The sequence below is a fragment of the Drosophila santomea genome, chromosome 2L (genome assembly GCF_016746245.2).
Source record: "Drosophila santomea strain STO CAGO 1482 chromosome 2L, Prin_Dsan_1.1, whole genome shotgun sequence".
NCBI lineage: Eukaryota > Metazoa > Arthropoda > Insecta > Diptera > Drosophilidae > Drosophila > Drosophila santomea.
Genome location: NC_053016.2, coordinates 27100255 through 27127786, shown reverse-complemented (window position 1 = coordinate 27127786; position 27532 = coordinate 27100255). Strand labels below are relative to the sequence as shown.

At 43.5% G+C, this 27532-nt stretch overlaps 1 protein-coding gene and 1 pseudogene across 3 annotated transcripts in view; both read right to left on the bottom strand.

Moving 5' to 3' along the window:
* Window positions 1–20766, bottom strand: part of LOC120458909 (kelch-like protein 10) — a 119268-nt gene extending 98502 nt beyond the window's left edge. The window contains exons 1-4 of one of the 3 annotated variants that reach the window (XM_039646766.2): window positions 20647–20766; window positions 20167–20546; window positions 19830–20114; window positions 19511–19775 (exon numbers count right to left, since the gene is read on the bottom strand). In XM_039646766.2, coding sequence (XP_039502700.1) covers window positions 19511–19775; window positions 19830–20114; window positions 20167–20492 — 876 coding nt within the window. In that variant the 5' untranslated portion in view covers window positions 20493–20546; window positions 20647–20766. Of the gene's footprint in view, window positions 1–19510; window positions 19776–19829; window positions 20115–20166; window positions 20547–20603 lie in introns of those variants that run through there. The other 2 variants (XM_039646758.2, XM_039646781.1) reach the window with 2 other exon arrangements.
* LOC122756516 lies at window positions 20727–24434 on the bottom strand (annotated as a pseudogene).
* Between the last annotated feature and the right edge of the window lie 3098 nt (window positions 24435–27532).

The following is a 27532-nucleotide window of genomic DNA, read 5'->3' as shown; positions in this document are numbered from 1 at the left end:
GCTGCGCGTCGAATTTTGTTTCTTAGGATGGTGATGAATGGATGAGATCTGCACTCTTTAGGATAATTATGTTGGAGGGCTTGTCTTCGCTTCCCTTAGACTTAGCTAAAAGCCTTGTGCGTAAGCAGTTTCAAATAATAAGAGTATTTCGGCTTTGATCCGGAGCAATGCAGCGTATAGTTCAATAACTTGGCAAAAACTGACAAAACTCGCCACCAAGATATGAGCGTAAAGCCAACTCAGGATTCCTTGCAGCGTAGAGCAACACAGCCGGCCGTTCTTAGCGCAAAGCGCTGAACTCGATTCTGGATTCCTAAAAGAACCAGTTCTCAGTCTATCCTTTCTAAATATTAAAGTTCTCAAATAAATTTTACCGTGCTTAATGATCAGTGTTACAAGTGCTTTTTAAAACGTTGTTAGTTCCAGTTTGCTCAGGATCCGAAACAGTTTTATAACTTCGAATACTCTAAGCGCCAAACTAGTTTCTACCCTTCCTCGCTATTTTTATTACAGAGAAAATAATTTTTTTGCAGATGTCATCAAGACTGCTTTAATAAAGCATTGGACTCTGTTTATAATTCTCTTTTGGTAAGGTAACTTGATTTTTAGGTTTCCCTGTTGATATTCTAAATTTGATTTTAAGTTATCTAAACGGCAGTAAGCAACGCAAAATTAAAAATTCTTTTTCGCGTATTCTCCAAGTCACTACCCACAAGGGATGCCACAAGGGTCCCACTAGGGAGCCACCTTGGTCCGCTCCTTTTAACCTTATTTATTAAAGATCTTAATAAAACATTCGCGTGTACGCGAACGTTGAATTATGCCTGCAGTATAAGGACATTTCTTGCCATTCGGACTTACTTCCGATCTAAATACCTTTCAAATATGCTGCCGTGATAACGTGGTAAATGGCTCAAATTGTAATATTTCAACCCAAACAACGCTCTTTGGACAGAATAACACGGTGTTCATGGTGTTCTTTTGGATCCTAAACTTACATTTTTAGTCACCCAATTGAACAAAGTCCAACCAGAGCTTGACGTCTTAGAAAACGACTCAGATGTGGCAACAAATGGAGAGACGATTCAATTCAATTTCCAATTTCCGAAAAAGTAACAGCTAAATGAATATAACATCCAGGTGGTTATAGAAAAAGGGGGTTAAACAAATTCCATTTAGGAATTAAATGAGGATGACAGAAAATAACTTTGACAATGAAACAATTGCCCGTAAACTTAGGGAAATTTTAAACCAAAAAAGAACGGTGGCATTACCGGAGGAGTTGGCCTTACCATACAAGAGGTATACTGCAAATATTTTGTAGTAGATTGTACATATAATCGCCGGATATACGAGCCCTGACCACTATTAATTCGCACGGCTGGTGTTTTTAGGCATGTGCAATGTTTAGCACACAATATATGTGAAGATAATGCAGATAACACATACAAACATATATTTTTCTGAAAGATAATTTTAATCTCTATATAATAGAAAAAAATTTTTGTTGGTATTTAACGTACAACTACAACAGTATTTTATTTACCCTTTTTCGCTTGCATTTTGTTTTATAGCTTGGCAGTGTTTGGTGCGATGTGTGCAATTCGATCACTTGTGGCCATACTCTTTGCAACTCATACTGTAACGAACTGATTTCTTAGTTTCTGCTTGCTACGGATTGCAACGGCTAGCTCAGAGAGTTTGTTTGTTAGTCCACCAAATTTATAATTTGTGTGATTGCCCGACCAAAGAGAAGAAAGAGTTTCTGATTAAAATAGCCTTTATTTAGTACGACGACTTCGATAATAGGGATTCCTGCGATCCTCGGCTTCGGATACGCGTCGTCGCTCCTTTGTCGTCCTTCTTCGCTGGTCCCGTGTCGCACTCGACAGCGTACCCGTGCCGGCTCGACTGGGGCTTAGGATGTTATGGGGACAGAGTGTATCTTTTCCAACCAAAGACACCACGGTCCCTTCTGTGTATGCCGTGCACTCGTCGCCTCTGCCAATAGACCACCTGCGGGCTCGTACGGGGCTTAGGATGTTATGGAATGGGTGTATCGTCCGTGAGATAAGATAGCGCTCCTCCCCGAATCACCTTGTTGACCACGCTAGGTCCTAGTGATCGCTTGTCCTTCGCTTGTAGGGATCCTCCTTGGATGCGCGCTTCGACCCTGATTTGTCGTTCCGTCATTCCGGGTACCATTCCGTGTCATTCGACCGTTTCACTATTTGCTGTCGTCCTCTGCGTACTTTCACTGATCGACTGTGTTATTCTCCGCGCATTTTTTTTTATTGACTGTCTGGTTCTCCGCGCACTTTTCCTGATTGGACTGTCGATCTCCATGTACTTTCGACTGTGTCCGCACCTTCTGAGTCTGCTCCGACTGTCCGACCGCACACCCGTGTCCTGACTGCGCCCGCACTCTGCGCTTGATCGTATGACCTACGCTTGTTTAATTGACAGACTGCCCCGAGCGGCGCCTGCGCCGCCTTTTTATAGGCCGCAGGGATCTCGCTATTTCCCTTTTGCGCACGGCTCGCTCGGTTACAAGGCCCAACACGTGTCCCGTTAGTTCACGGTGCATCCTCTTTGTGCTCGCCCGAAGTTCACACCGTTACCGTTCGATATCTGTGCCTTTGGCCAGCTCGAGTCCAAGGTCCAGCGCGGTACCGTTAGTTCACGGTCTCTCCGATCCAAGGTCATTATTTACCGTTTGATCTGACCGCCCTTGACTCCTCTCGCATTAAAGCCGTCTTCTCGTTGCTAGGCCGATATCCTGCACCCGGATTTGTGGGGAATTTTAAGACTCCTCACAACATTTCGCACAGGAGCTTTACGTTTATGCGGCTCTTCTACTGTAATCTTAACGTGCAGAAGGAGCTGTAGTTTATAAATTGGGTTAACTTTCATGCTCAATCTTACAGAGTGGTTGCGGCTGCCTGTTTCTGTTTTTGAAATGGAACACACTTTTGGCGCAAAATCCCTTTTCCTTTCTCTTCGGGCGAAACATTAGACTCAATGCCCTTCAATACTACTTGAAGGCTTTTGCTGCTTTTAAGGTGGTAGGTGTAGAAGCATATTTTGTTTTCAGTAAGGTAGCTTGTGACCTTTCTGTAATTGTCCTCCGTTTTCGTTTAAAGTTTGATTTCATTAACAGTACCTCTTACGAGGTAAGTAAGCAATCCTTTCCAATAGGGCCAAACAGATTATATGCCAGACCGCTTGTGCTCTTTTTTTTTTAATACTTTGCTTTTATTTGTTGAATCTTTTTACTTTCGAGACTAACAATAAGTGTAACAAATGCGAACATATGCGAATTGTGCTTCAAAGCGAACGGTCGTGTTTTTTTCTGCGCTCCGAATTTATTTTTGTTTTGCTAAATCCAGCGGTGGAATTTAACAAATTCTTTAATAATTCAATTTCGTAATCCGTACTAGTTAAAGTGCCGTTCGCTTCGCGAGTGAATCTTTTGTGATATGTGCATTATTTTAATAAATTAATTCAATCTGTTCTCTTTCTGTCTTTGCGTTTTGTTTACTCTCTTTTTCGTGCGTTGTCCGTAGTGCTGTTTGGTGTTGTTTTTGTAATTAACTGCACGGTGCACCCGCTCTCTCGCTCTCCCACACAAAATCTTAAAGTGCACACTGCGCTCTTGCGGTACATTTTCTGATTTTGTCTTTTGGTACAGTGGTCAAAACCCAATTAAACATGGAATCCAATGTTGTCTGCTTCCATAACAAATGCCGTCAGGTAATAAAGCCTGATCAGTCAAAAATGACCTGTTGGCTATGTGATAGACTGGTGCACACTAAGTGCGCTGGTTTTAACGGCCGAACAAGTGATGACCTAGCTAAAGGCCCTCATCTAAAATACTGTTGTGATACTTGCCTAGGAGTTGCGAATGAAATGCAACTCTTTATGCGCCAAACTAAAGGTGGCTTGAAAGGACTGATCAGCAGTTTTGGCGTGGCTAGAGATAGTTTTCGTCGAGCTGATGATCTTCTTTCTGCGCTTGATTCGCAATTTAATGGCCTTAAACTATTAGAAGAATCTCCAAGGCGCAAGAAAGCCGCTGGTGGTAGGCTGCCTAAGGGGAATGCCCCGCAACCTTCGGCAAGTGATCAACAGGACTCCACAGCTGATCAGTTGACGATCGCAGCAAACCCTCAAATGTTGCTTAGATCGGCAGCTAAAAAAGATTCGGCGCAATCCGATCAATCGGTTGTGGAAGGCTTCCAGCCTGGGACTGCTACAGTTTCCGTTTTGTCCACACTGGTTTCTCAACCGGTGATTCCACCCGTCCCGAATTGTTTACCACCACAAAGGAATATTGAGTCCGGACTACCGGCACAAGTTGGCACTTCAGAAATACAACCTGCAGTGCCAAAACCCCTCTCGGTGGTTCCACTAAAGAAACAAATTTTTGTTTCTCGGCTTTCCCCTGATCAAACATCATCTGATGTACTTTCTTATATACAAGACAAAACAAAAGCCGACAACAACCATATGTTCTGGTGATTTTTGGCCGGAAAGTATGATTGTGAAAGAGTTTGAAGCTAAGATTAAAAATAGAAAAAAAGGGCCCGTGGGAATTAAACTTCCCACAAGTGGCCAGATCACTGCCCCATCCTCTACTACTTCTACTTCTTTATTTTCAAAAAACTAAAATCTAGTCTCACTATCTGCTATCAAAATGTAAGAGGCTTGTGTAGTAAGCTTACTAATTTGTATTCTAATAGTCTTTCCTTAGCATCCCATATTATTGTGTTTACAGAGACTTGGTTAAAACCGGAGATACTTAACTCCGAAGTTTTCACAGGTATGTACACAGTATACAGGCATGATCGTCCCTCCAGGCGGGGAGGTGGAGTCCTAATTGCTGTTAGGTCTACCCTCACGTCAGTGGAGGTACTTTTTGACGAGTTCCGTAACTTAGAATTCTTATGCGTAAAGCTATCATTTTCTGATAGCTATGTTTATATTACGTGCTCGTACATTCCGCCGTCTTCTGAATTTCCTGAATATATTAACCATTTGTCCGCTATCCAATCCGTTACAAACAGACTGTCCGATAGGGACCAACTAGTTGTCCTAGGTGACTTTAATATACCAGCCACTAAGTGGTCCACAGAGGAACAGTCGAATATTTTCCTGCCTATAGCACAGCATGACTTTATTGACGGCTTGCTTGACATATCGTTGTCGCAAGTTAATTATATTCGAAATTCTCTTGGTCGTTTATTGGATCTATGTTTTGTTTCAAGTCCTGAAAGTGTGTTTCTGACTTAAGTAGCACCTCTTAGCCAACCTGAAGATCCATACCATCCAACTTTCGAGGTGACAATCGACACAGGTACCGTAATAAAAGAGAGGCCAGAAAAGTCAACCAAACGAATTCATTGTTTTCGTAAGGCAAACTTTCAGAGGCTAAATCTTTTTATATCTGGCTTTAATTGGTCCGATCTATATTCTTGCAACATAATGGCCGATGCCATAGATATTTTTTATAATGCAATTAAATCATTCTTCAACTCTTGTGTTCCGATGTACTATCCGTCTACCTCTAACAAACCTCCTTGATTTAATAATGAGTTGACACATCTAAGAAATGTTAAGTCCAGACTTTATATAAAATTTAAAAATACCGGTTCTTAATCTATATTTTCTAAATATGTAAGTGCTCGGTTAAATTTTACCGTGCTTAATGCTCAGTGTTATAAGAATTATTTAAACCGTTGTAAGTTCCAGTTCGCACAGGATCCCAAACAGTTTTATAATTTCGTTAACACTAAGCGCAAAACAACTAGTTACCCTTCCTCGCTATTTTATGAAAATACTTCGGTAACATCGGATCAGGCAATAGCCGATCTATTTGCCTAGTTTTTTCAAACCACATATTCTACGTTACCTCATTCCGAACGACCTTACTCTTACGCGGTATCAAAGTCAAATTTAATATTCTGTCCCACTTTAAACGAAAGCTCACTGCTTTATGATCTTCAGCGAGTTAAGCCTGTCTATTCGCCAGGTCCCGACGGAATTCCTGGCTGTGTGCTTAGATTCTGTGCGGAAGCCTTGTGCAAACCTCTACTAAAACTGTTTAATTTATCTTTGGAATCTACTCAGTTCCCCCAAATATGGAAGGAGTCCTTTGTGATCCCTCTCCATAAAAAAGGTAGCAAATCGGATGCAAGCAATTACAGAGGAATCTCCAAATTGTCTGCTATCCCTAAGCTTTTTGAAAACGTTATCACTCCTCATTTGCAGCACCTTTGTAGGTCAATTATTTCACCATGTCAGCATGGGTTCATGAAACGCAGATCAACAACTACTAACCTTCTGGAGCTAACCTCCTTCGTAGTACAGGGTTTCAAAAATAATCTTCAAACAGATGTCATTTATACGGATTTCAGTAAAGCATTCGACTCTGTTAATCATTCACTTTTAATAAAAAAACTTGAGAGTCCACAATATGAAGTTTACTCGGACCGCATTGAATCGGTTCAAAAGAACTTCTTACTTTTTGCCTTACGGCGCCTTAATTGGGATGCAAACCGTAGATTACCTCCTCATTCGAATAGATTAATGTTAATTAACTTACCCTCCTTAGCTAACCGTAGAACGATGCTTGGAACAGTCTTTATTTTTAACCTTATTCGTGGTGAAGTGGATTGTCCCGACTTGGTTAGTCGGCTAAACTTCACTGTTCCAAGCAGATTTACTAGAAATTACGTACCTCTAATTTTAAATCATTGTAGATCTAACTATGAGTTGCATGATCCCTACAGAGTATTATGTTCTGACTATAATAGATTCTATCCTATTATCTCTAATTCTGACTCTCTGCCGTTTTTAAAGCGATCAATTCTAACGTACTTAACGAATTCTTAGATATTACTACTAGCACATATATTTCCTCGTCCTTTACTGTCTTCTATATCGCGTCTATCTTCCCGCGATTCGGCAGCGCCCCTCGGTCGGTTGGGCGGGAAGTGTGGCCGTAGGACTCGCGCGTTAAAAAAAAAAAAAAAAAAAAAAATCTTGTACTATAACCTAACTAGCAATCATATAGACTGTTGGCGGAACTCATATTGTCGGTCATTGTTTATTGTTTGTTGTTTATTGTTGGCATGTGAAGTAGAACAAATTGTAAGTCTAGTGTAAGTTAGTTTAGGGCGAAGGCGGGAGCAAAATAAAGTTCTCTCTCGCTCTTTGCGAATTCGACCCGTCTTCGCCAACCTCTGTTAAGCTAGGGCTAAGAACACATATAAGAACACATAAGAACACGAGCACACGCATTTTTTCGTTGTCGTAGTTCCGAAATGAAACCTAATTATTCTTGCCACCAAAGTTCAATATTTTTAATAAACTAATTAAAATCTTCAAGTGGAAATGGCCTTGACAAATTATGGCTGGGTTGGAAGGTTTTATTGTGCGACGCTTTTTGCTTGTCTATTTCACCTTTTACTGCGAGAATGGCGAGGTCCCTGTGGATGTTTTGGTTAAGAATATACCATGGTACCCAGTGATAGTTCGCAGGATCTTGGATTCAGTGCCCTGTATAATGTCTATGTTGGTTTTGCTCGCGATCCCCCAAAAGCTGGGAGCCATACGTTCAGATTAAGAGTGGAGGTGTAGAGGAGGACCTTGTCCAGACACAAGGGCGATCGGGCGTTTATGATCCAGTGGCTTTCAGTTTCAGGTGTACTTTCTTGCATTCGATATGCCTAAGCCATGTTAAGCGTCTGTCGAGGTGGATGCCGAGATACGTTATGCTATTCAGGCAGAGCGTTTTGTGCTTGCACTTTTGTGCGTTTATTTTAATACGCCAGTCAGATAGCCACTTTTCGACTACTATGAGGTGGTTGGCGAGTTGGGTTGTTGCACCGACTGGGCATCTGGAGCGGCTAAGGATCGCAGTGTCGTCAGCGATGTTGTTAGTCGGTCACTCGTGGGAATATCCGCTGTGTAGAGGACGTATAGAGTTGGCCCAAGTGCGCAGCCTTGTGGGATTCCAGCTTCGATAGGATAGTTGTCGGATATGGTTATATTGCACCTCACTGCGAAGGCTTTGTTGTAGAGGTAAGATTCAAGAAGTTTATGAGTGTATCCAGTCAAGTGTGTTATAATTTTATGCATAAGTCCTTTGAGCCAGACGCGGTCGAATGCTTGAGATACATCAAGGAATATCTGATGTTATTCTGTTGACTTGCTCGATAGTTCTGTTATTTCCTCTGGAGCCAAATTGATGGGCTGGGATAATGTTGTGAGCCTCCATATGTGGTACTATGCGCGTTAGAAGGCATTTTTCGAATAGTTTCGACAGGGATGATAATAAACTTATTGGTCTGTATGATGATGGAATCGTGTGATCCTTTCCGGGCTCAGTAGCCGAGGCTTATGATTCCGTTGAAGAGTTTACAGATGACCTCAACAGCACAGTACGGAAGTTCCATTATCATTTTTGTAGTTATTAGGTCGCCACCTGGAGCCTTCTTTGGTTTTAGTTCCCTTATGACTTTTGTAATCCCATTCGGCTGAAATGAAGTTGGCGCAGGTTCCCAACCGGAGTGGATTTGGGGAAGAACATGTGCATTTGCTGAGGGGTTTGGCCGAAAGACGCCCCTGAGATGTAAGGCAAATGTTTCGGCTCTCTCTTTTTCGCTGCGGGCCCAGCGACCTGAAGAATTTCTTATCGGGGTGACGGTTTCAATTTGAGATTTGGGTGACCCCTCCACACGGGATGCTTTGTACAGGTTGACGAGAGTTTTCCAATATAGTTTAGTTGGACATTTTCAGCGTCTTGCTTCAGAGCCCAATTTAGATTGCGGGTGGCTTCATTAAGACGTTCCTTTGAGCATGGCGATCTGCTGGTTTGCCACGACCGTCGAAGAATCCTCTTTTCCAGAACCAGCTGTGCAATTCGCATGCTGGTTTTGAACATCTTAATTTCCATATCCTTTCGTTATGGTGTTGAGATCCTGGCTGCTGTGACGAGTACCTCTTTCAGAGCGGCGGTAGAGCAGTCAATGTCCGCTTTTATATTTAGCTGAGGAGTTAGATTACTGTGGGAACTCACATACTTTATGTATTTCATCCAGTTTGTGTTGTGCGACGTCAGCCAGTCTGTATTTTCTGGGCGTTAATTATGGGTTATTAACAAAGGCTAATGGTCAGATGAGAGGTCCGGTAGGGCCTTGGCACTGGGATGTTTTTTGTCACCGCGAAATCAATTAGATCTGGGTTCTTTCTGGGGTCTGCAATATGTGGGACTACCAGGAAAAACGTAGTCCAGTTTATTGCTCACTTTTATAAGTGCATTATAAAGTTGTCTTCCCTTGGGAGTCACGAGGCGTGATTCCCAGTGCGTGTGTTTGGCATTGTAGTCTTCTACAGCTATGACGAGTGTGTTGTAGAAGTCCATGAATTGACCTTCAGAGACAGTAAAGCGAAGTGGGCAGTAGACAGCGGCAATGCAAAGGTTGCAGTTTCCTGACTGCACTTTTATGGACGTGGCTTGCAAGTAATTTGTTGCAAACCTTTCGTGAAAGGTGCTATAGAAGGTGTAGCATCTTATATGGAAGTTATATAGCCCAGTGAGGTGCGTTTCAACCAGCAGCATGGCGTCAATTTGATTTGAATTTGGGAATTGCGGTATTTCAGGTTTATGCCGTGAAATACCGTTGGCATTCCACATGGAAATACGTAGTTTATCCATTTGTTATTTGGACTGTTGGGCTACAAGCAACTGAATCACCATTTTCCTTTTAATAAAACTTGCAGTCCCTTGCTGCTTTTTACATGGAAATTATCGTCCCCTACCAGCTCGACGATTTTGTGGACCAGGGCATCTGAGTTTTTTTCCCTTATATAAATAGGTGGGGGCTTTGGTTTCTTTTGGGTCCCCTGCCCCAACCCCAACTCTGCTTGGTTTTTCTCCGCCTCTGCTAAAATGGAAAAACGCTTTTCATTCTGACTCCTAGTTTTTTCGTTGCTTTTGTTGAAATGGTTGATCTTTGGTTTATTACCAACCAACTTACGGCTATTGTTGCAATTGTATTTTGCTCTCCAACAGTTGGCACCGAATTCGCCATAATGTTAGTTGGTTTAGTAGTTGGTGGTGCTTTGGCTGCGACTGCAGTATCTTGCGGATGTAAATTGGGGTAGGCTTTATTCTTTTCGGTTCATTATCGACGGGTTGAAATAGCACGTCCTCAGTGGTGTCTGCCAGCAAGACAAGTCTGTTGGTATTGTGATATTGTTGCGCATATTTAAACCCGTTACTCGTAGAGTAAAAGGGAAAACTAGATTCGTTGAAAAGTATGTAACAGGCAGAAGAAAGCGTTTCCGACCATAAAAAGTATATATTTTCTTGATCAGGATCAATAGCCGAGTCGATCTGGTCATGTCCGTCTGTCCGTCCGTATGAACGACGAGATCTCAGGAACTACAAAAACTAGAAAGTTGAGATTAAGCATACAGACTCCAGAGACATAGACGCAGCGATTCATGTTGCCACGCCCACTCTAACGAACACAATCCGCCCATAACTGCCACGCCCACACTTTTGAAAAATGTCTTGATATTTTTTCATTTTTGTATTGGTCTTGTAAATTTATATCGATTTGCAAAAAAAACTTTTTGCCACGGCCACTCTAACGCCCACAAACCGCCCAAAGTTGCCACGCCCACACTTTTGAAAAATGTTTTCATTTTTGTATTAGTCTTGGAAATTTCTATCTATTTGCCAAAAAACTTTTGGCCACGCCCACTCTAACGCCCACAAACCGCCAAAAACTGTCAGTTTAGAAGACTCTCCTTCGCACTTCTACTAGCTGAGTAACGGGTATCAGATAGTCGGGGAACTCGACTACAGCGTTCTCTCTTGTTTTATTATTTAATTATTGTTTTTATTTAAATAAAATAAAAATAAATAAATCGCGATATATGTTTAAGCGATCTTACATAGCCTAAGCGACTCTTTCGCTTTCTGAATATATATTTATTTTATATTATTAAGCAGTCACTTCATTAATCAACCGATTTTTTTTTACGGAGCTCGATAAAAACACGTCTTCACACGTCAGCGGCGAATACGAAACTCTAAATTAAGTTCAAAATTTAATTTTAACGATTCGAGCCAAACGGACAAAGTGTGGCAGCACAGTTGGTCTGGCAACGCCACTTGGAAAGGAAACATTTTCCTTGCGTAGAATTATCGCAGTTCCCATGAATAACACAGAACTTGTGATAACTCATAATTATTTGGCTATTTACGGGAACGAAATAAATTACTATTATTACTATAATAAAAATTTCAGTTGGTAACCAAAATATATATAGTGATATATTTACATATCTAGTACTGTTTGAATTTGTAAGAATATGCTGAGTGTGCACGCAATGTAAACATTCCACATCTCCCTAAGCGGCACTCCAAATCTTCAATTTTGTACGCAAACCATATGCCAAGCGGGTGATATATTTTAAGCCAATTGGCAGCAAAAGAAAGATTTTTGTCACTAAAATTTAGTCTTAAGCTGAGATTAATGAAATAAAGACGTGAAAACTATTTCCCCAAATTTTTTTTTATTCTTAGCGTTGTCCTTAGTCAACTGACGGAAAATTAGTTCGACTCATAAAATACAACAATTTCATGACGTTCATACGGACGGACAGACGGACATGGTCATATCGACTCGGCAATTGACTCTGATCAAGTATATATATAACTTATATGGTCGGAAACGCTTCCTTCTGCCTGTTACATACTATTCAACGAATCTAGTATATAAATAGATCTAATTGCAGAAAATTCAATCCAACTTCATAAACTAAATGATGTCATAAGACTGCAGAAGCCTAATAGCTCTGAGAATAACCGCATTAGTATTGACACACTCGTTTATGAACTTATGCAAATTATTGAATACATAGAAGACATAGAAATGAGCATGCAACTTTCTCGTCTTGGACTTTCGGACTGTGAAAGAACAAATCATCAGCAGGACGACAGTTTGGTATAAAGAAGACTGAAAGGGACTTATTATATAACAGGGATCTAGCAGAAGGTGGAAAGTTTAGTCAAAGGATGCTTGGAAAAGTAAAGGTTTACTCAGTCCTATTGACAAGGCTATAAACCTCTCGAAACATTGACAAGGCTAATAAACCTCTCGTAACCTTACATTTCGAACACGTTAGACTACTCACGGATTCATAGAAACTATATAACCACATTTTGGCGTTGCTAGTATCATCATTCTTACCCTAAATTTTCAAGGTTTATAGTTTCCGAGATCACAGCGTTTACACGGACAAACAGACGGACATGGCCAGATCGACTTGGTTAGTAAAAGTTTTCTGCTAAGATAGTTGAACACTGCGGTCATGGCTATTCCCTGTGCTCTTAAATAAACATAATATTCCAGGCAGAATTGAAAAATGTACGATAACAATTTAGCGAAAGACGGTATAAAAACGCTTTTTAAAATAAATATGCAAGTTCGTTTTTTTGTTCAACTATTTTACTTCAAAATTAATTATTGAATAAATGAAGAGAGAATGACTGACTATCAGATACCCGTGCTAGTGGAAATGGCAACGAGAATATCTCTTTAGAAATTGGAAAAAAAAAAACAAATGCAAACAAATTTAAACACTTCAAAGGGTTTTACGTTACAGTTTTGGGTGGTTTGTTTTTTGGCATATCGATAGAAATTTACAAGACCAATAAAATTTTTTTAGATTTTTCAAAACATTTTCCAAAAGTGTGGGCTTGGCATAATCCGCTTGTCCTCTCGACTATTGTTGCCCGCGTTTGGCTGCAACGAATCCATTGAAACTTCGAGGGGCAGAGCAAGAGCAAAAGGCAGACCTTCATTGATGTCAAGGGGGTTGCATTCGTTCTGATTACGACTCATTAGAAGAACGAGCTGGTGATCAACTCCTTTTCTGTGTTCGATGCTAAAAACCGTATCTAATGACGAGTAAATTAAGCAAAAATGTAAATAAGATGGGATCTGTAACTGGTTACCTAATAAATCAATTTTTATTAATTTTTGTTATTACTGTGTAAAAGAACACTCTGTGTATTTAACTCTAGGAACAGGAATATTACTCTACAACAATACATTTTTGGAGGAAAGCAAAAAGACTACTGAGCCTGAACAGAAAGGTTTTCAATCTTAACAAATAGTTATTAAAGAAGACTATTACCGTTTTATTTATTGTGTATTTTAAAAATACAATAATATTATTTTGATTTGGCTTCTATGAATTTAAATTTGCTAATTTTACGAAGTTTAATTATATATTTCAAATAGTATGGTGGTTAATTTATGAAGAATATAAAACCGTTGTGACAGATGAACATTAAACATAAAAGGTTAGTTCTACCTGATTATTTTTATGACGTTTTTTCCATTTTTACAAATGATTAAAATTGCATGATATTTAAAGCAAAAATGTTTTTTTTTTTTATCATGTTTATTGTTGTGGGTGGATATTTATATGTACAAGTAGTAATGGTGTTGGGGGGTTGGAGGGTGTTGTGTGTAGGGGGGGGGGGGGGTTGTAAGGTGTTGTGAGGTGCGAGAAGTCCTGGAGTCCCTGCGGTACTACCGCGAGGCTATGCTTCGCAGGGCCAGGATGCGCTCATTTTTCCCTACCTAGGATCCTGTTGACTCCGAGCGGCTCTCTCTCTTTCCGCTGCCCGCAGCCACTGCAGCGAAGTTGCTGATCTGATCCCAGAACGTCTGATCCGAGATCATGCGCTCCCCTAGGGTAAAAGGGTCCGTTACGTCCTCCATGAAGCCTTCCCTGTCGCGGTCGAATTGCTGGCAATTAAAAAAGATGTGCTCAGCCGTCTCGTCGACGCCGCATTTTGAGCAGTGGCTGTCGTCGTCGTGGCCGAACCTAGCCAGGTAGCTCCTGAAGCATCCACGCACGCCTGTGCGTCGATTCCAGGCCCCTTATGTAGGACCTCTTCTCCGCAGCTTCCGCCCATATTGGGGCTGCGTACAGGGCTGTTGCCCTGCAGACGGACTGTAGGAGTATTCTGCGTCCCTGTCTTGGGCCCCTGCAGTTGAGCATTATTCGCGCTAGAGCCCTAGCGACGCTCGACGCCTTCCTGTTCGCTTCCGCCAGATGCTCCTTGAACGTTAGCCTAGTGTCTAACAAGACCCCTACGTATCGAATCGATCGCGCCGACGTGACCGTGGTGTCTCCGACTCGGATGGTGGCTGTCTTTTTTAACGGTTTTTACCACGATTACCACGGCAATATCGTCAGCGAAGCCAATCACTTTGGTTCTCCCTGGTAGTGGCAGCCGTAGCACACCATCGTAAATTGCGTTCCACAGCAGCGGCCCGAGAACCGAACCTTGGGGGACCCCGCAGGTCACCCTGTGCTCAAGTGTGCCTCCGTCTGTGTCGTACAGTAGCACTCTGTCGCTGAAGTAGGCCTTGACTATGCCCACCAGAGCGTCCGGTACCCCTAGGTGCTGTAATGCTCTTATGGTGACGCCCCATCTCGCTGTGTTGAACGCATTTTTTATATCCAATGTTACCACCAAGCAGTAATATTGCCTTCGAGGCGATCTCCTTGACCGTTGCTATGGCGTCCACTGTCGATCTCGCCTTCCTAAAGCCGAACTGCATTTCTGAGAGGTCCCCTGCAGCGGAGATGGCCTCGTGCAGTCTGAGGCTGATACAGCGTTCGAAAGCCTTGCCGATGTGGTCGATCAGGCATATCGGTCTGTATGAGGATGGGTCCTCGGGCGGCTTGTTGGGCTTGGGGAGCAGTACCAGCTTCTGTCTCTTCCAGCGCTCTGGAAAGAAGCCTTCCGTGAGACACTGGTTGAAGACGGCTGCGAATGCTTCCGGGTGCTCGTACATTCCAAGCTTGACGGCGATATCTGGGATACCGTCCGGTCCTGGCGCCTTCCCCGAAGGCATATCCTTTGCGACCTCGCGTATTTCCTCCGGTCGGAGCGCTATCTGCGACAAGTCGCCTGGAGCCGAGTGAGGAGGTTGCGGATCCGAGGGCACCATTGGAAACAGGTGTTCCACGATCGCTGTCATCGTGGCCGCGTCGCCTGCTTTTAGAGGTTTCGCCTGGCTTAGCTTTCTAACCACTATTTTATATGCTGAGCCCCAAGGGTCCTGCTCGGCTGAGTCGCATAGCTCCAAGAAGCATCTCCTCTTCGACTGCTTGATGAGTCTCTTTAAGGCCCTTCGATTGTCGGCGTATTCTTGCCTCCGAGTCTCGTTGTTGGGGTGGCCGTGCTCCCTTTGCTGCCGCCGTCTTGCCCGAAGGCAGGTTCTGCGAGCCTCCGCGATCTCGTCGGTCCACCAATAGAATGGTTCCCGGTGGCGGTGGTGGCTCCTTGACACCCTCATGCTTGCTGTGCATGCCCTCTCGACTGCTCTAGTCAGGCTGATTGCGCTTGCCGCTGCGTTCTCACCGATGTCGGGGCTCCCAAATTCCCTCAGGAACGCGTCCCGCTGGAGCGTCTTTGGGTTGAAGTGCCTCTTCGCTGATGGGCCTGTGAAAGATCCTCTGCTGGTGATGTCGCAGATAATCGCCTTGTGGTCACTTGCCGTATAGGCATCGCTGATGGACCATTGTGCGCGCTGGAAAAGCGAGCCACTGCAGTAGGTCAGGTCTACTACCGATCCTGCTCCAGCTCGGCTGAAGGTGTGCTCCGTCCCCGTGTTCAGAAGAGCTACGTCCATAGACGCGAAGGCTTCCTGAAGGGTACGCCCTCTTGCGTTCGTGTGGACTGAGCCCCACTCCTCTGCCCAGGCGTTGAAGTCCCCAGCGATGACCATGTTTCGCTCTCCTCTTGCGTCGTTAGCCAGCTCATCAATAACTGCCGAAAATTCCGGAAGGGAAAGGCGTGGCGGTAGATAACAGCTGTACAGGCACAGGTCGCCAACCAGCCCCCTTACAAAGAATGAGCCAATGCGCATGTTTCTTGGCCGGCTTGTCCCGTTGATTAGGATCGCGGCGCTTCCTGTACCGTCCAATATGTAGTCAGACCCGGGGGTTTTTCTATACGGCTCGCTACGTCGGCTTGGACTTCGCGCATGGTTTGGCTCAACAGATGGTGCGCCGCTTCGCAGTGATTTAGGTTAATCTGGACGATCTTCATTTCCTCGGTGGCTTGGTGCTCATAGGACATCTCCTGCTACCCGCAATATGCCTAGCGTCGGCTCTCCTGGCACTGGTGCATAGGAAGCACTTGGCCTCTTGAGTGCAGCTAGCAATCTTGTGCCCGGTTTGTCCGCACTTGAGACAGCAGTCGCTGCGATTTGCAGTGCTCTTGCAACGCGCTGCAATATGGCCGAGCTCAAGGCACTTGAAGCACCTGGGTCTGGAGTCGTTCTCCTTGACTCTACAGACTGTCCATCCCACCTTCAGCTTACCCTTGGCAATGACCGCCTGTGCCTCGCTGCACGGCAGGCCCACTACTGCCGTTTGGGTGTCCCTGAAGGAAGGTCGGAGGCTTTTCAGCTTAATCGAGCTTGCCTCAACTTGGAACTGGTCCACCAACGCCTTTGACAGGTCCTCTTTAGCGACTAGTGGGTCCAAGTCGCAGATCGAGAGGAATTGCAACCTCGAGTCTTGCGTCAGAGCTCGCACAGATGCGACTCCATCCAGCACCGCCTCCAGATCGCTCTTCATTAGCGATGCGCTCTTCTCTCCATCCCTGCTTAGCTCGAGCAGGAGGTTACCACTAGCTGTGCAGCGAACCTTGTGCACGTTCCTTCCCAACTCCTGCAGTTGTCCGTCGCTTCGCCTGGTGACCAAAGCCAAGACCTCGCTGTAGGTTTTTCCCTTCGCTTCGACTATGACAGCGTCGGGTCTCCGCGCTAGGCGTGCCTTCTTCCTAGTCTCCGCCTTCGTCCACGTGTCCGGCTTCCCACGGCTTGGGACTCCCGCTGGCTGAGCCGGGATTTGCTCCGCTGCTTTCGCCTGCTGTCTTGGGGGGCTCGCTCTCTTATCCACCGGCTTCTTTTCCTTTGCCGTTTGCACGAAACTGTCCCTTTTTCGCCTGGGGGTGGTCTGCTGCGACTTTTGCTCGGTCTTCATTCGTTTGTCCCCACACTTGGGGCACCCTGGGAGGGCGTGGCACTGTTCGTCCTCCATGTCCAGCCCCCGGCTGTCGTCTTCTTGGAGGGCCTTCATCCTGGCGAACATCGCCACGTTTATGTGCCTCACGTGCTTTACGTTGGTCAGGCTTATCAGCTGATCCAGGACCCGTCCGATTTCCGATAGCTTGTCGGCGCAGCGGATTTGCCCATCCGCCTTCGTCCTTTTTGGAGGTGTACTGCGGCTCGAGCCGGAGGGGCTGCTCGGGGTCCTTGCCCGCTTCGGCGTGTCCTGACCATCTCCCATCTCGGCCAGGACTGACCCACCAGTCTGTGGTGGCCCAGGTGATCTTGGTAGGATCGGCGAACGCAAGATCTTTTTACTGCTTTGAAAAGCTCCCGCGTTGTCCATTTCGCTATAGTGTTTGCTTGTTGCGATCACTGTCGAGGCGGCCAAGCTTGCCACCACCTCGCCAGGTTGGTTTAGAACGTGGTTTGGGGCCTCCAGAATCCGTGCCCCTGCCGTGGGATTTACCACGGGTGGATTTCCAACTAAGTGGTTGCCACCTGGAGTAGTAATGTTATTTACCGACATTCCTCACTTGGATGCATTTTATCCCTACTGCCAGGTTTATGTTGCAGATTTATCCCTTCTGCCAGGGTTGGATTTACTGCCGGCCACTATGGCGCAGACGCAGACCACGTAGCCGCCCACTCTGGGTCAGACGCTCCGTGGATTTTTGGTGAGAGGGGTGTGAAGGGGAAAGGGTTTTATTCGGTGGGAGTTATACCGCTCCTGCTCGGTCGCCAGAGCCCCGTTTTTCGGTGTACCGCGTTACCGGCGGGGTTGGCTGTTGGTCCGCTCCTTGACCTTTGACACCTCTTATTCCTAGCCCCATCTTGTTGGTGCTATTTTCGCAAGGATTCCATGCGTTGCTGGCAAGGATTCTCGTCAGCAACCCAGGAAAGTATGCTACGTTTAGAGACGAGATCGTTTGGCTAGTTATGTAGCAATTTGCTTCTGATCAGTAGCATTTCCCTAGAAGCGCCACCTGTGGTTGGGGTCGCCTTCGGCTGTGCAGCGCTGCCAGACCGGTAGCCTGAGACGTTTTCTAACACTGGTTTAGCAGCTGAGAGTGAGATCAGCTGGTGTGACAGTGCATCTCTAATTGCACACATGGAAAAGCGGACGAAAGAGAAAAACCGGAAGAGAAAGCTTCGAATTTTCTCACCCTGACCTGTCCCATGGGCCTGGAGATTGGGTCCGGCTGGCAGTCCATGGACCTCTGGAGAGCAGTCTTCCGCGGGTAAGTGACCGGGGCCGTGACGCCAATGCACGCTGTCACCCATTGGCGCGTCCACGCTGGCTCAACGCGGAATTTTTGGGGTTTTTCCGGGAGCGCTAACGCGACGCGTCCGTCATCAAACACTTCACAAACACACATCCTAAAGCAAAAATGTAGTATTGCTTGTGTGTCAAATTGAGTTTTCTGTTTATGTTAGGATCGTTGTTAAAGTTTAAGCGACTGGTGAAGAAAGTAAATAAAAAACCGCGGCATAGGAACCACAAAATTTCTCAAGAAATCAGAAAAAAAGTCCCAGAACAATTTTAAAGAAAATATCGATAGCGAATGGAAAAAAGGAATATTAATCTTTTAATTCCTGGTAGAACTAATAGTTTTGGCAATGCAAACTTTTTTATGAATGTAGCTGAGTGGGCCTGAAATATTTGTAACTATAGTTCCAGAGGAATATACGCATATTGCCTTGCCCATTCTTACGCCAACAAACCGCCCAAAACTGCAACACGGAATCTTTTTTTTTGTTTTGATTTTTTTTCATATTTTTAAAAGTTTTATAAATTGTTATGTACTTATCAAAAATCTTACTCTGCTAGTGGAAATGAAACGAGAATATCTCGTTAGAAATTGGAAAAAATATAATAAATGAAAAAAAATTTAACACTTCAAAAGTGTGTACGTGACAGTTTTGGGTGGTTTGTTTTTTGGCAAATCGATAGAAGTTTACAAGACCAATAAAAAATTAAAGATTTATCAAAACATTTTCCAAAAGTGTGGGCCTGGCAGTTTTGGGTTTGTAGGCGTGCAATCCGCATGTATGTTAGTGGTCTCTGATCTGTATTCACAGTGAAATGCCTACCACAACTGTAGTGTATTATTTTCCAGCGACAGCCAATTGTTCTGTACTTTTTTTTCACCCTTTGCAAATGGCAAATAACCAGGCCGTTCTGATTCAGAGCTTTTTCTTGGGTTTGGGGAGACTAGAGATATACTTGTTATTAGGTTTGACGCGAAGCAAGTATATCCTAGTTGAATAACTTGCTTTTGAAATTAATCAAAACCGTATAAATATTTATTGAATTGCAATAAGAAAACAAATATGTTTATACCAACCTTTGGAGTCATTAGGCCCAGTCGTACACCAGTCATAAGATGGGCAACATTCCGCTTGCGGCTTTCTGGATTTCTGTCGATCCATTTAACACATAATTTCCATACGTGGTCCTCTTCGCGCGTATTTAACTCATCATCGCTAATAATACTGTAAAAGTCATCAACTGACATATCCAATATATCAATATTACGATTTGCCACTTCAGTAAAGTACCTCAGTGTGTAGTTCCTGGCCTTCAGATGAAGGTCCTCCAAAAATCGGAACCTACGTAAAACAATTAAAAGGTTTTTCTTACGAAAACTAGCAATTTAAACTTACTTTGCGAAACCCATTATACTGACACAATTTTCCGGGGTAAGTATGCGACTAAGGTAGTCTTTACATTGCTTCACTAAACCAACCATGCCAACGTAGTCCGCACAAATAAGTAACTCATGAACATTGCTCTCAAATATGTTTGTTTGACGCAGGTAAGCGTACTGTATTACACAGTTCATTATACATGAACTCACGCCGGGGATATGAATAACGTTAACTTTTTTTTTCGCATCTGACTCATCTACACATCCGTGACTGTCAGCGTTAAACCCTGTAAATTGAGCTCTGGTGGGGATACGTGTCAGTTTTGCAATTTATGGTGAAGAAAGCAACTCACCGAAAGTATGAGCTACATGAACACATTATTGCACGGTGTACGTTGAAAATATCCCCCCCCACTGAAATCTGGGCGTCACACAGAAGATTCTCCTCGCGGAGCTCATTTAGGGTGTTCAGGGCATCGTCGCTCACAATGGGTGCCAAAGATTTTGTGCGCATCTTTAGAAGGGTATTGAGGCCAATACCGAGAAGCTTGTCCTCCCGACTGTTGTTGCCCGCGTTTGGCTGCAACGAATCCATTGAAACTTCGAGGGGCAGAGCAAGAGCAAAAGGCAGACCTTCATTGATGTCAAGAGGGTTGCTTTCGTTCTGATTACGACTCATTAGAAGAACGAGCTGGGGATCAACTCCTTTTCTGTGTTCGATGCTAAACCGTATCTAATGATGAGTAAATTAAGCAAAAATGTAAATAAGATGGGATCTGTAACTGGTTACCTAATAAATCGCTTTTTATTAATTTACTGTGTAAAAGAAGTACCTTCGTATTTAACTCTAGGAACAGGAATATTACTATATGTTTAAATAACAACAATAAATTTATGGAGGAAAGCAAAAAGACTACTGAGCCTGAACAGAAAAGTTTTCAATCTTAACAAATAGTTCTTAAAGAACACTATTACCGTTTTGTTTATTGTCAATTTTTATGACGTTATTTCCATTTGTACAAAAGAATTAAATAACATGATATTTAAAGCAAAAATGTAGTATTGCTTGTGTGTCAAATTAAGTTTTCTGTGTATGTTAGAATCGTTGTTAAAGTTTTGAGCGACTGGAGAAGAACGTAAATAAATAATCGCAGCATAAAAATCACAACATTTCTCAAGAAAACAGAAAAAAAGTACCAGAACAATTTTAATTAAAATATTGATATCGAATGGAAAAAAGCTTAAATTCTAAACATCTTTTAATTCCTGATAAAACTAATAGTTTTGGCAATGCAAACTTTTTTATGGATTTAGCTGAGTGGGCTTTGAAATATTTGTAACTATAATTCTAGAGGAATAGACGCATATTGCCTTGAATGTTACGTTGCACGCCCACACTTTTTTAAAAAGAGTTTTGATATTTTTTTTATATTTTTATAATTTTTATATATTTATATATTTATAAATCCCTACCAAAAACCCTTACATTTTTGCCAGGACTATTAGAACGCCATAAGGCGCTCAAAACTTCCACGAAAACACCTTGGAAAATCATTTTTGATTTATTATTTGTCAATTGATAATTCCATCATATCAGTTGACATTTCTCGTTCGCACTTACACTAGATGAGAAATAGGTACTCGAATATAGCGTTTACTCCTGTTTTTATTATATACGCTTCCCTTGTCTAAGTACAAGACAATGACAATGAGTACTCGAATATAGCGTTTACTCTTGTTTTTTTTTAACGCTTCCCTTGTCTAAGTACAAGACAATAATAAAAGCAAGAGAGAACGCTGTAGTCGAGTTCCACGACAATCTGATACCCGTTACTCAGCAAGTGGAAGTGCGAAGGAGGCTCTTCAAATGTAATAGTTTTTGGCGGCTTGTTGGCGTTAGAGTGGGCGTGGCAAAAAGATTTTTGGCAAATCGGTAGAAACTTTCAAGACTAATACAACTATGAAAATGTTAGGTTAGGTTTTACCGGCCGTCGGTTATCCGACGCACTTAGACCATTAGAGGTCCATTGTGATACCGTGTATGTTTTCCCCTTTTGCCTGTCGAGGTTCGTGTGAAGTTAGCAGTTTCCTCAGCCAGAGGCGCTGGTGAATTTTTGTATCCGATGTGGATCGGTGTCGGACAGGTCGGACGTGTCTATCAGGAATCTGCTTCCTAATTGATCGAGTCTTTTCGTAGAGCAGTTCTCTACCGTTTCTTCCATTTCTTCGTCCCTACAACTACGGGGTCTTCTGGCATGGGTGCCTATCAACCAATGCCCTGCGATGACTCTCATAGCAGTGCTGAGGTTTGCTCTGGTCAATCTTGAAAAGTTTGGACGTTCTCTTTGAGCTTATTTTTGGCCATATTTGGCGTGTTAGGCGACAGTGTGTGGTGTTTTCCCATATTGTCTGTTTGTTACGGTTTAGGGTTTCCCTAAGTAGTAGTTTACAAGTGGCTAAAGGCATACTCATGCCCTCCATCTCTTGTATGAGTGGCGCGGTAGTGCCTTCTCGAGCTAGTTCATCTGCGATGGAGTTGCCTTCTATGTCTCTGTGTCCGGCTGATTAAAAATTGTTGTGTCATCTCGTGTAAAGTGTATCGGCAATTCGATACTGTTTTCGAGTCACTGAAAATGTTTACATGTGAGTTTTCCGGTTTTAGTGAGTTTAAGTGTTTTAGGGCCTCCCCTATTGCTGCTACTTCAGCTTGCAAAACGATGCAATGATCGGGGAGTCTGATCGAGATGCGTAGGCCAAGCTATTCGGAGTAAACTCCTCCTCCTACTCTGTTCTGTAGTTTTGACTCGTCCGTATAGAAGCATATAGCATTCTGGGGGCCAGGTGTTCGTGAGTTCCAACCGTCCCTCTCTGGGATGATTGTGTTTAAAGGTGTTTGTATGTACTCCGTTGGAGTGCAGTAGTCTGTCCTGAATGTTTTTTAGGATTTTTGAATGTTTTTTAGGAAACATGAGTGACCCGCTTCTTGTGGGTTCCACTGTTTGGTATCTCTAAGCCTTATTGCCGCTACTGTAGCCTGTTCCATGCCAGCTAGTTCTGGGCTTGGGAGGTTGAGTATGGCATTTTGGGGCTTCGTTTGGGGTGGTGCGTAAGTCCAGTTTACTATATAGGGTGTCATGCCCCATTTGAGCCCTATTGCTTTCTTTCACGTGAAGAGTGCTATTGAAGCTTTTTTGTATCTGTCTGTGAGGTTTAAGTTCCAGTTTAGTTTCCTATCAAGTATTACGCCCAGGTAGTTGGTACTAAGTCTGGTATAATATACTTCCTAGTGAAGAGAACCAGCTCAGTCTTTGAGGGGTTAATTCCCTGTCCATTGTTTTTGGTCCAGCTGAACAAAACACTAAGTTTTTCGCTCATGAGATCGCATAGTGTTTGGAGGTGTTTACCTGTGAATATAATAGCAACGTCGTCCGCGTAGGCTATTATCCTGCAGCCCCTCCCCCCTTCCATGTCGCATAGTATCGAGTTGACTGCTATGTTCCATAGAAGTGAGGAGAGGACGCCTCCTTGCGGAGTGCCTCTGCTTACGTGCCTAGTGAGGGTTGACGCGCCTAGTGAAGACATAACCTTCCTGCAGGTGAGCAGTTGGTTTATGAGTCCCACCAAGTGGCGGTCCACCGCAAGGTCTGTCAGGGCTCCGGTAATCGCCGTTGGGATGACGTTGTAAAAAGCTCCTTCTATGTCCAGGAAAGCTACCAGTGCATATTCCTTTTGGGACATTGATTTTTCTATCTTGAAGACGAGAGAGTGTAGTGCTGTCTCTGTCGATTTCCCTTTCTTGTAGGCGTGTTGTGTGTCTGTGATAAGACTTGGGTTGAAAGTTGATCTCAGATGCAGGGCGATGATTCTTTCAAGGGTATTTAGTAGGACAGATGACAGAATGACTGGGATATGAAAACAAATCAAAAAATTTTTCAAAGTGTGGCCGAGGCAATTTTGAGTGATTTGTGGGCGTTAGCGTGGGCGAAATTCACAAGACTAATAAAAATGAATGAATATCAAAACCTATTTCAGGAGTGTGGACAGTTTTGGGCGGTTTTTGGGCGTTATAGTGGCAACATGGGTCAATCAAATTGCGCTGTGTCTATGTTTTTGGAGTCTGTAAGCTTAATCTCAACTTTCTAGCTTTTGTAGCTCCTGAGATCTCGACGTTCATACGGATATCAAGAATATATATACTTTATATAGTCAGAAACGCTTCATTCTGCCTGGTACATACTTTTCAAGGAATCTAGTATATTCTACGAGTAACGGGTATAACAAGATAGAACTCTATAGGCGTGTTCTCGACTTTCAATTCCCCGTTACTTAGCTATTGAGAGTGCGAACGAGAAGTTTTAATATTTTTTGGCATGTAGATAAAAATTGAACAAACAATTAAAATAATCTATTTTGAGGGGTTTGTAGACGTTAGAAAAGGCGTGGCAGCATCAGGTAAAAACTTTCGCTCCGTCTCTGGTATGTGCATGCCTAATCTCAATTTACTAGCTCATTTCTAAGATCTCATTAGGACATGTCATGATAGGATTATAGGGTAATGTTATGATCTACCTATTTACCTACACCGTGTTATAACAGACAGACCTTTCAAGGCGAACTTCATGATATTAAAGACGCTGTCACGCAATTTTATGGAAATCGGAGGCCTATAATTTTCTGGCGGGTTAGGCATCACAAAACTTTAGAGAAAGAAAATCTTAGAATGGGAATGGTCGTCGCAAGCACTGGCACATAAGGACCCATACATACCCGTAGTTACAGAAAACAGCCCACATAAAGTTACGATAGAAAAATCTCGGATACTTTTATACCGCCTTGAAAATTAAACAGGCCAAGCCAAATGGAAATATAACAACAAGGTAACAGCTCTAATCAACAAATAAACGAGTATATAGCCCACGATGCCATTGCTATTAGAAGTTTCTTCAAACGAGACGTCGCGTCTCTCGACCAAGCCGTAGAGAAAATTTTTTCAGCCATGAGTAAAAGAAGAAAAAATCAAAGGACCTGAATACTACTATACAAAAATTGTTAAATAGAACCCCTTCTGCGTTGACGTTAACTTTGAAATAACTTCGTTCAAGGATTCCCTCGCCTGGTCTTCAGGGGCGCACATGGACAATAAAATCAAAACCCCATTTCCTGTTTATCAGGATTAATGGTTTTCCTTTACCTTATCAACATATCAGCCTTCACGTATGTCACGGATAACATTAAACAAACACTGTTTCTGCTTCCCCTGGTCAGAAATGTATATGGGTTCTCGAAGTGTTCAGAAGAGATCGTTAATCTATTTTGCAATAAAAAGCTTGAAAAGTGGGAAAGCGCAATGATTCCACAATACCCCGGTCGATGCTTTTAAAGCCATCACTGATAGCAGACCCCTTATACTTTTCAATATGTACAACAAGTACATGTACCACTTCCCGATCAGTGGAAGGTAAAAAGGATGGTCCTGATAAGCAAAGGTAAGCGCAAGCCCTTAACCCTATCTGGTTATTAACCTCTACGCATGTTAAATACCACCAAAGAGGTCATGGAAAAACTGATTATGCCGCGGCTAGAGCAGTTAGTTGAAAGAACTGGAGGCAATCCGGTCTCCGAATACAGAAGTCGGTTACGCAGTCCTGGCAAGCAAGACGTTAAAAATGTATTTAATAATGTCCACCCACATGATTGAGGCGCTAAACAAACACATCCATATCCCACAATGCCTAATGCGACTAATTCACAGTTATTTACAGCAGGAGTGTCATTCGCACACTGAAGACCATATAGTTAAAGTCAGTGTGGATTCAAACCTAAAATTTCGCCACAAATTTATTATAATAGAATTCGACATAAATATCTGGGTATGGAGACAACACTGCAACGTAGACGTAGAAAAGAAGACACATACGACTGGCAATCGGACCAATCGGACCCAAGATGTGTGAAAGGGAAGAGAACTGAAGTCTGATTTCGGGTTTTAAAAGAGATATCCTTCGGCTATAAAAAAATGACCTTAACTTGACCCCTGAACAACAAGAAGATAAGAGGCAACTAGCTAAGTCTGGACGAAGACCATGAAAGGGGTTCTTCAAATCGCGGTTTTTAATGGCACTGAAAAATGGGCGAGCCATAGAGCTGATCTTTATAGCGTTGGGGTCAGGTCTACGATGGACACGGATTGATGCCGGACTCCCGAAATGGCAGCTCAATAGTCGTCGGGTCACGTAGCCGCGAGTTCCTCCACTGCCTGTGAACGGGAAATAATGGGAGATACCGTCCGGGTCTACCCATGAAGGGGGAAGTTGGAGAGGTCGGGCAGGCCTACTACAGATGAGAACAGTTTAGAGGCCGGTGAGGTCTTCTAATTGTGAGAACAGTTTTAGAGGCCGGTTTGGTCTACTGGTGATGAGAACAGTTTTAGAGGGCGGTGAGGTCTGCTAGTTATGAGAACAGTTTTAGGGACCTGCGAGGTCTACTAATTGTGAGAAGAGTTTAGAGGCCGGTCAGGTCTGCTAATGGTGATAGGAGTTTTTAGAGGCCGGTTAGGTCTGCTAGTGGTGATAAAAGTTTTACAGTCAGGTTAGGTCTGCTAATTGTGAGAAGAGTTATGGTCTGCTTATGGTGATAAGAGTTTTACAGACCGGTTAGGTCTGCTAAGTATGAGAAGAGTTTAAAGGCCGGTCAGGTATGCTAATGGTGAGAAGAGTTTTACAGGCCGGTTAGGTCTGCTAAGTATGAGAAGACTTTAGAGGCCGCTCATAATACGCACGTTAGTTACCACGTCGTTGCTCGCCTCCTATGGCTCTGTTAAACTCCTTACCGCTGATCCTGCTCCGTTCCTGCTAGTTCTTAATGGAGTTCTTGCGCATGATCTTGGCGCTCGCGCATTGTGTTTGAATTTAAATGCGGGTTGAGAGTGTGTTTCTATACTTCATTTCATTTATTTCATTTACTTCATTCACTTTTTGTTATTTATGTCTTATGTCACGGTAAATTTCAAAATCTGTAGTGTTATTAACCCAAATTTCACTTTAGCTGTTGATTCAACATATGTTTTCAATTCAGTTACTTCCTGCCTGCCAAGGCAGCTTCACGCCACAACATTGGGATCATGTTCGAGGGATCTCATTGGCTAACCCCCATTACGCGCGGTTGAAGCGAGGTGATCTCATTTTAGGATTTTGCATGTTGCCGCAAATCATGTTGCCGACACCAGGATCGGTTTCCCAGGCGAGCCCATAGCTCAAAATACGGACTTCGGATGGGTTCTCTCTGGACTTGGTGAAGGAGTGAGGAATTCAACCAAGTTGCATCATCGAGTGCTTTTGGACACCGAGGCATTGCTGAAGCGTTTCTGTGACAGACGAGGACCTGTGGTGCGAGTCCTTTTACCAAAAGACATTTGTGCGTCGATCGGAAGGCCGCTACGTAGTTCGGTTGCCATTTAAAACCAATCGAGATCCAGCCATGGTTCTTGGAAGATCTAATCAAATGGCACTTAATCGGTTCCTGCAGTTGGAAAGACGTCTGTCTAGCAGCCCAGAACGGTGGAGGTGCTTTCGGGCGGTTCATTTAGAAGCGGTGACAGGCCTCACGACGGAGCATTTTTTTCTGGTTCTGGATTCACCGGACGACGAGGAATGGTTCAGCATCTGAACAGAGACAACGGAACCAACTTTGTGGGCGCGGATTATTTAATGAAGGCGTTCA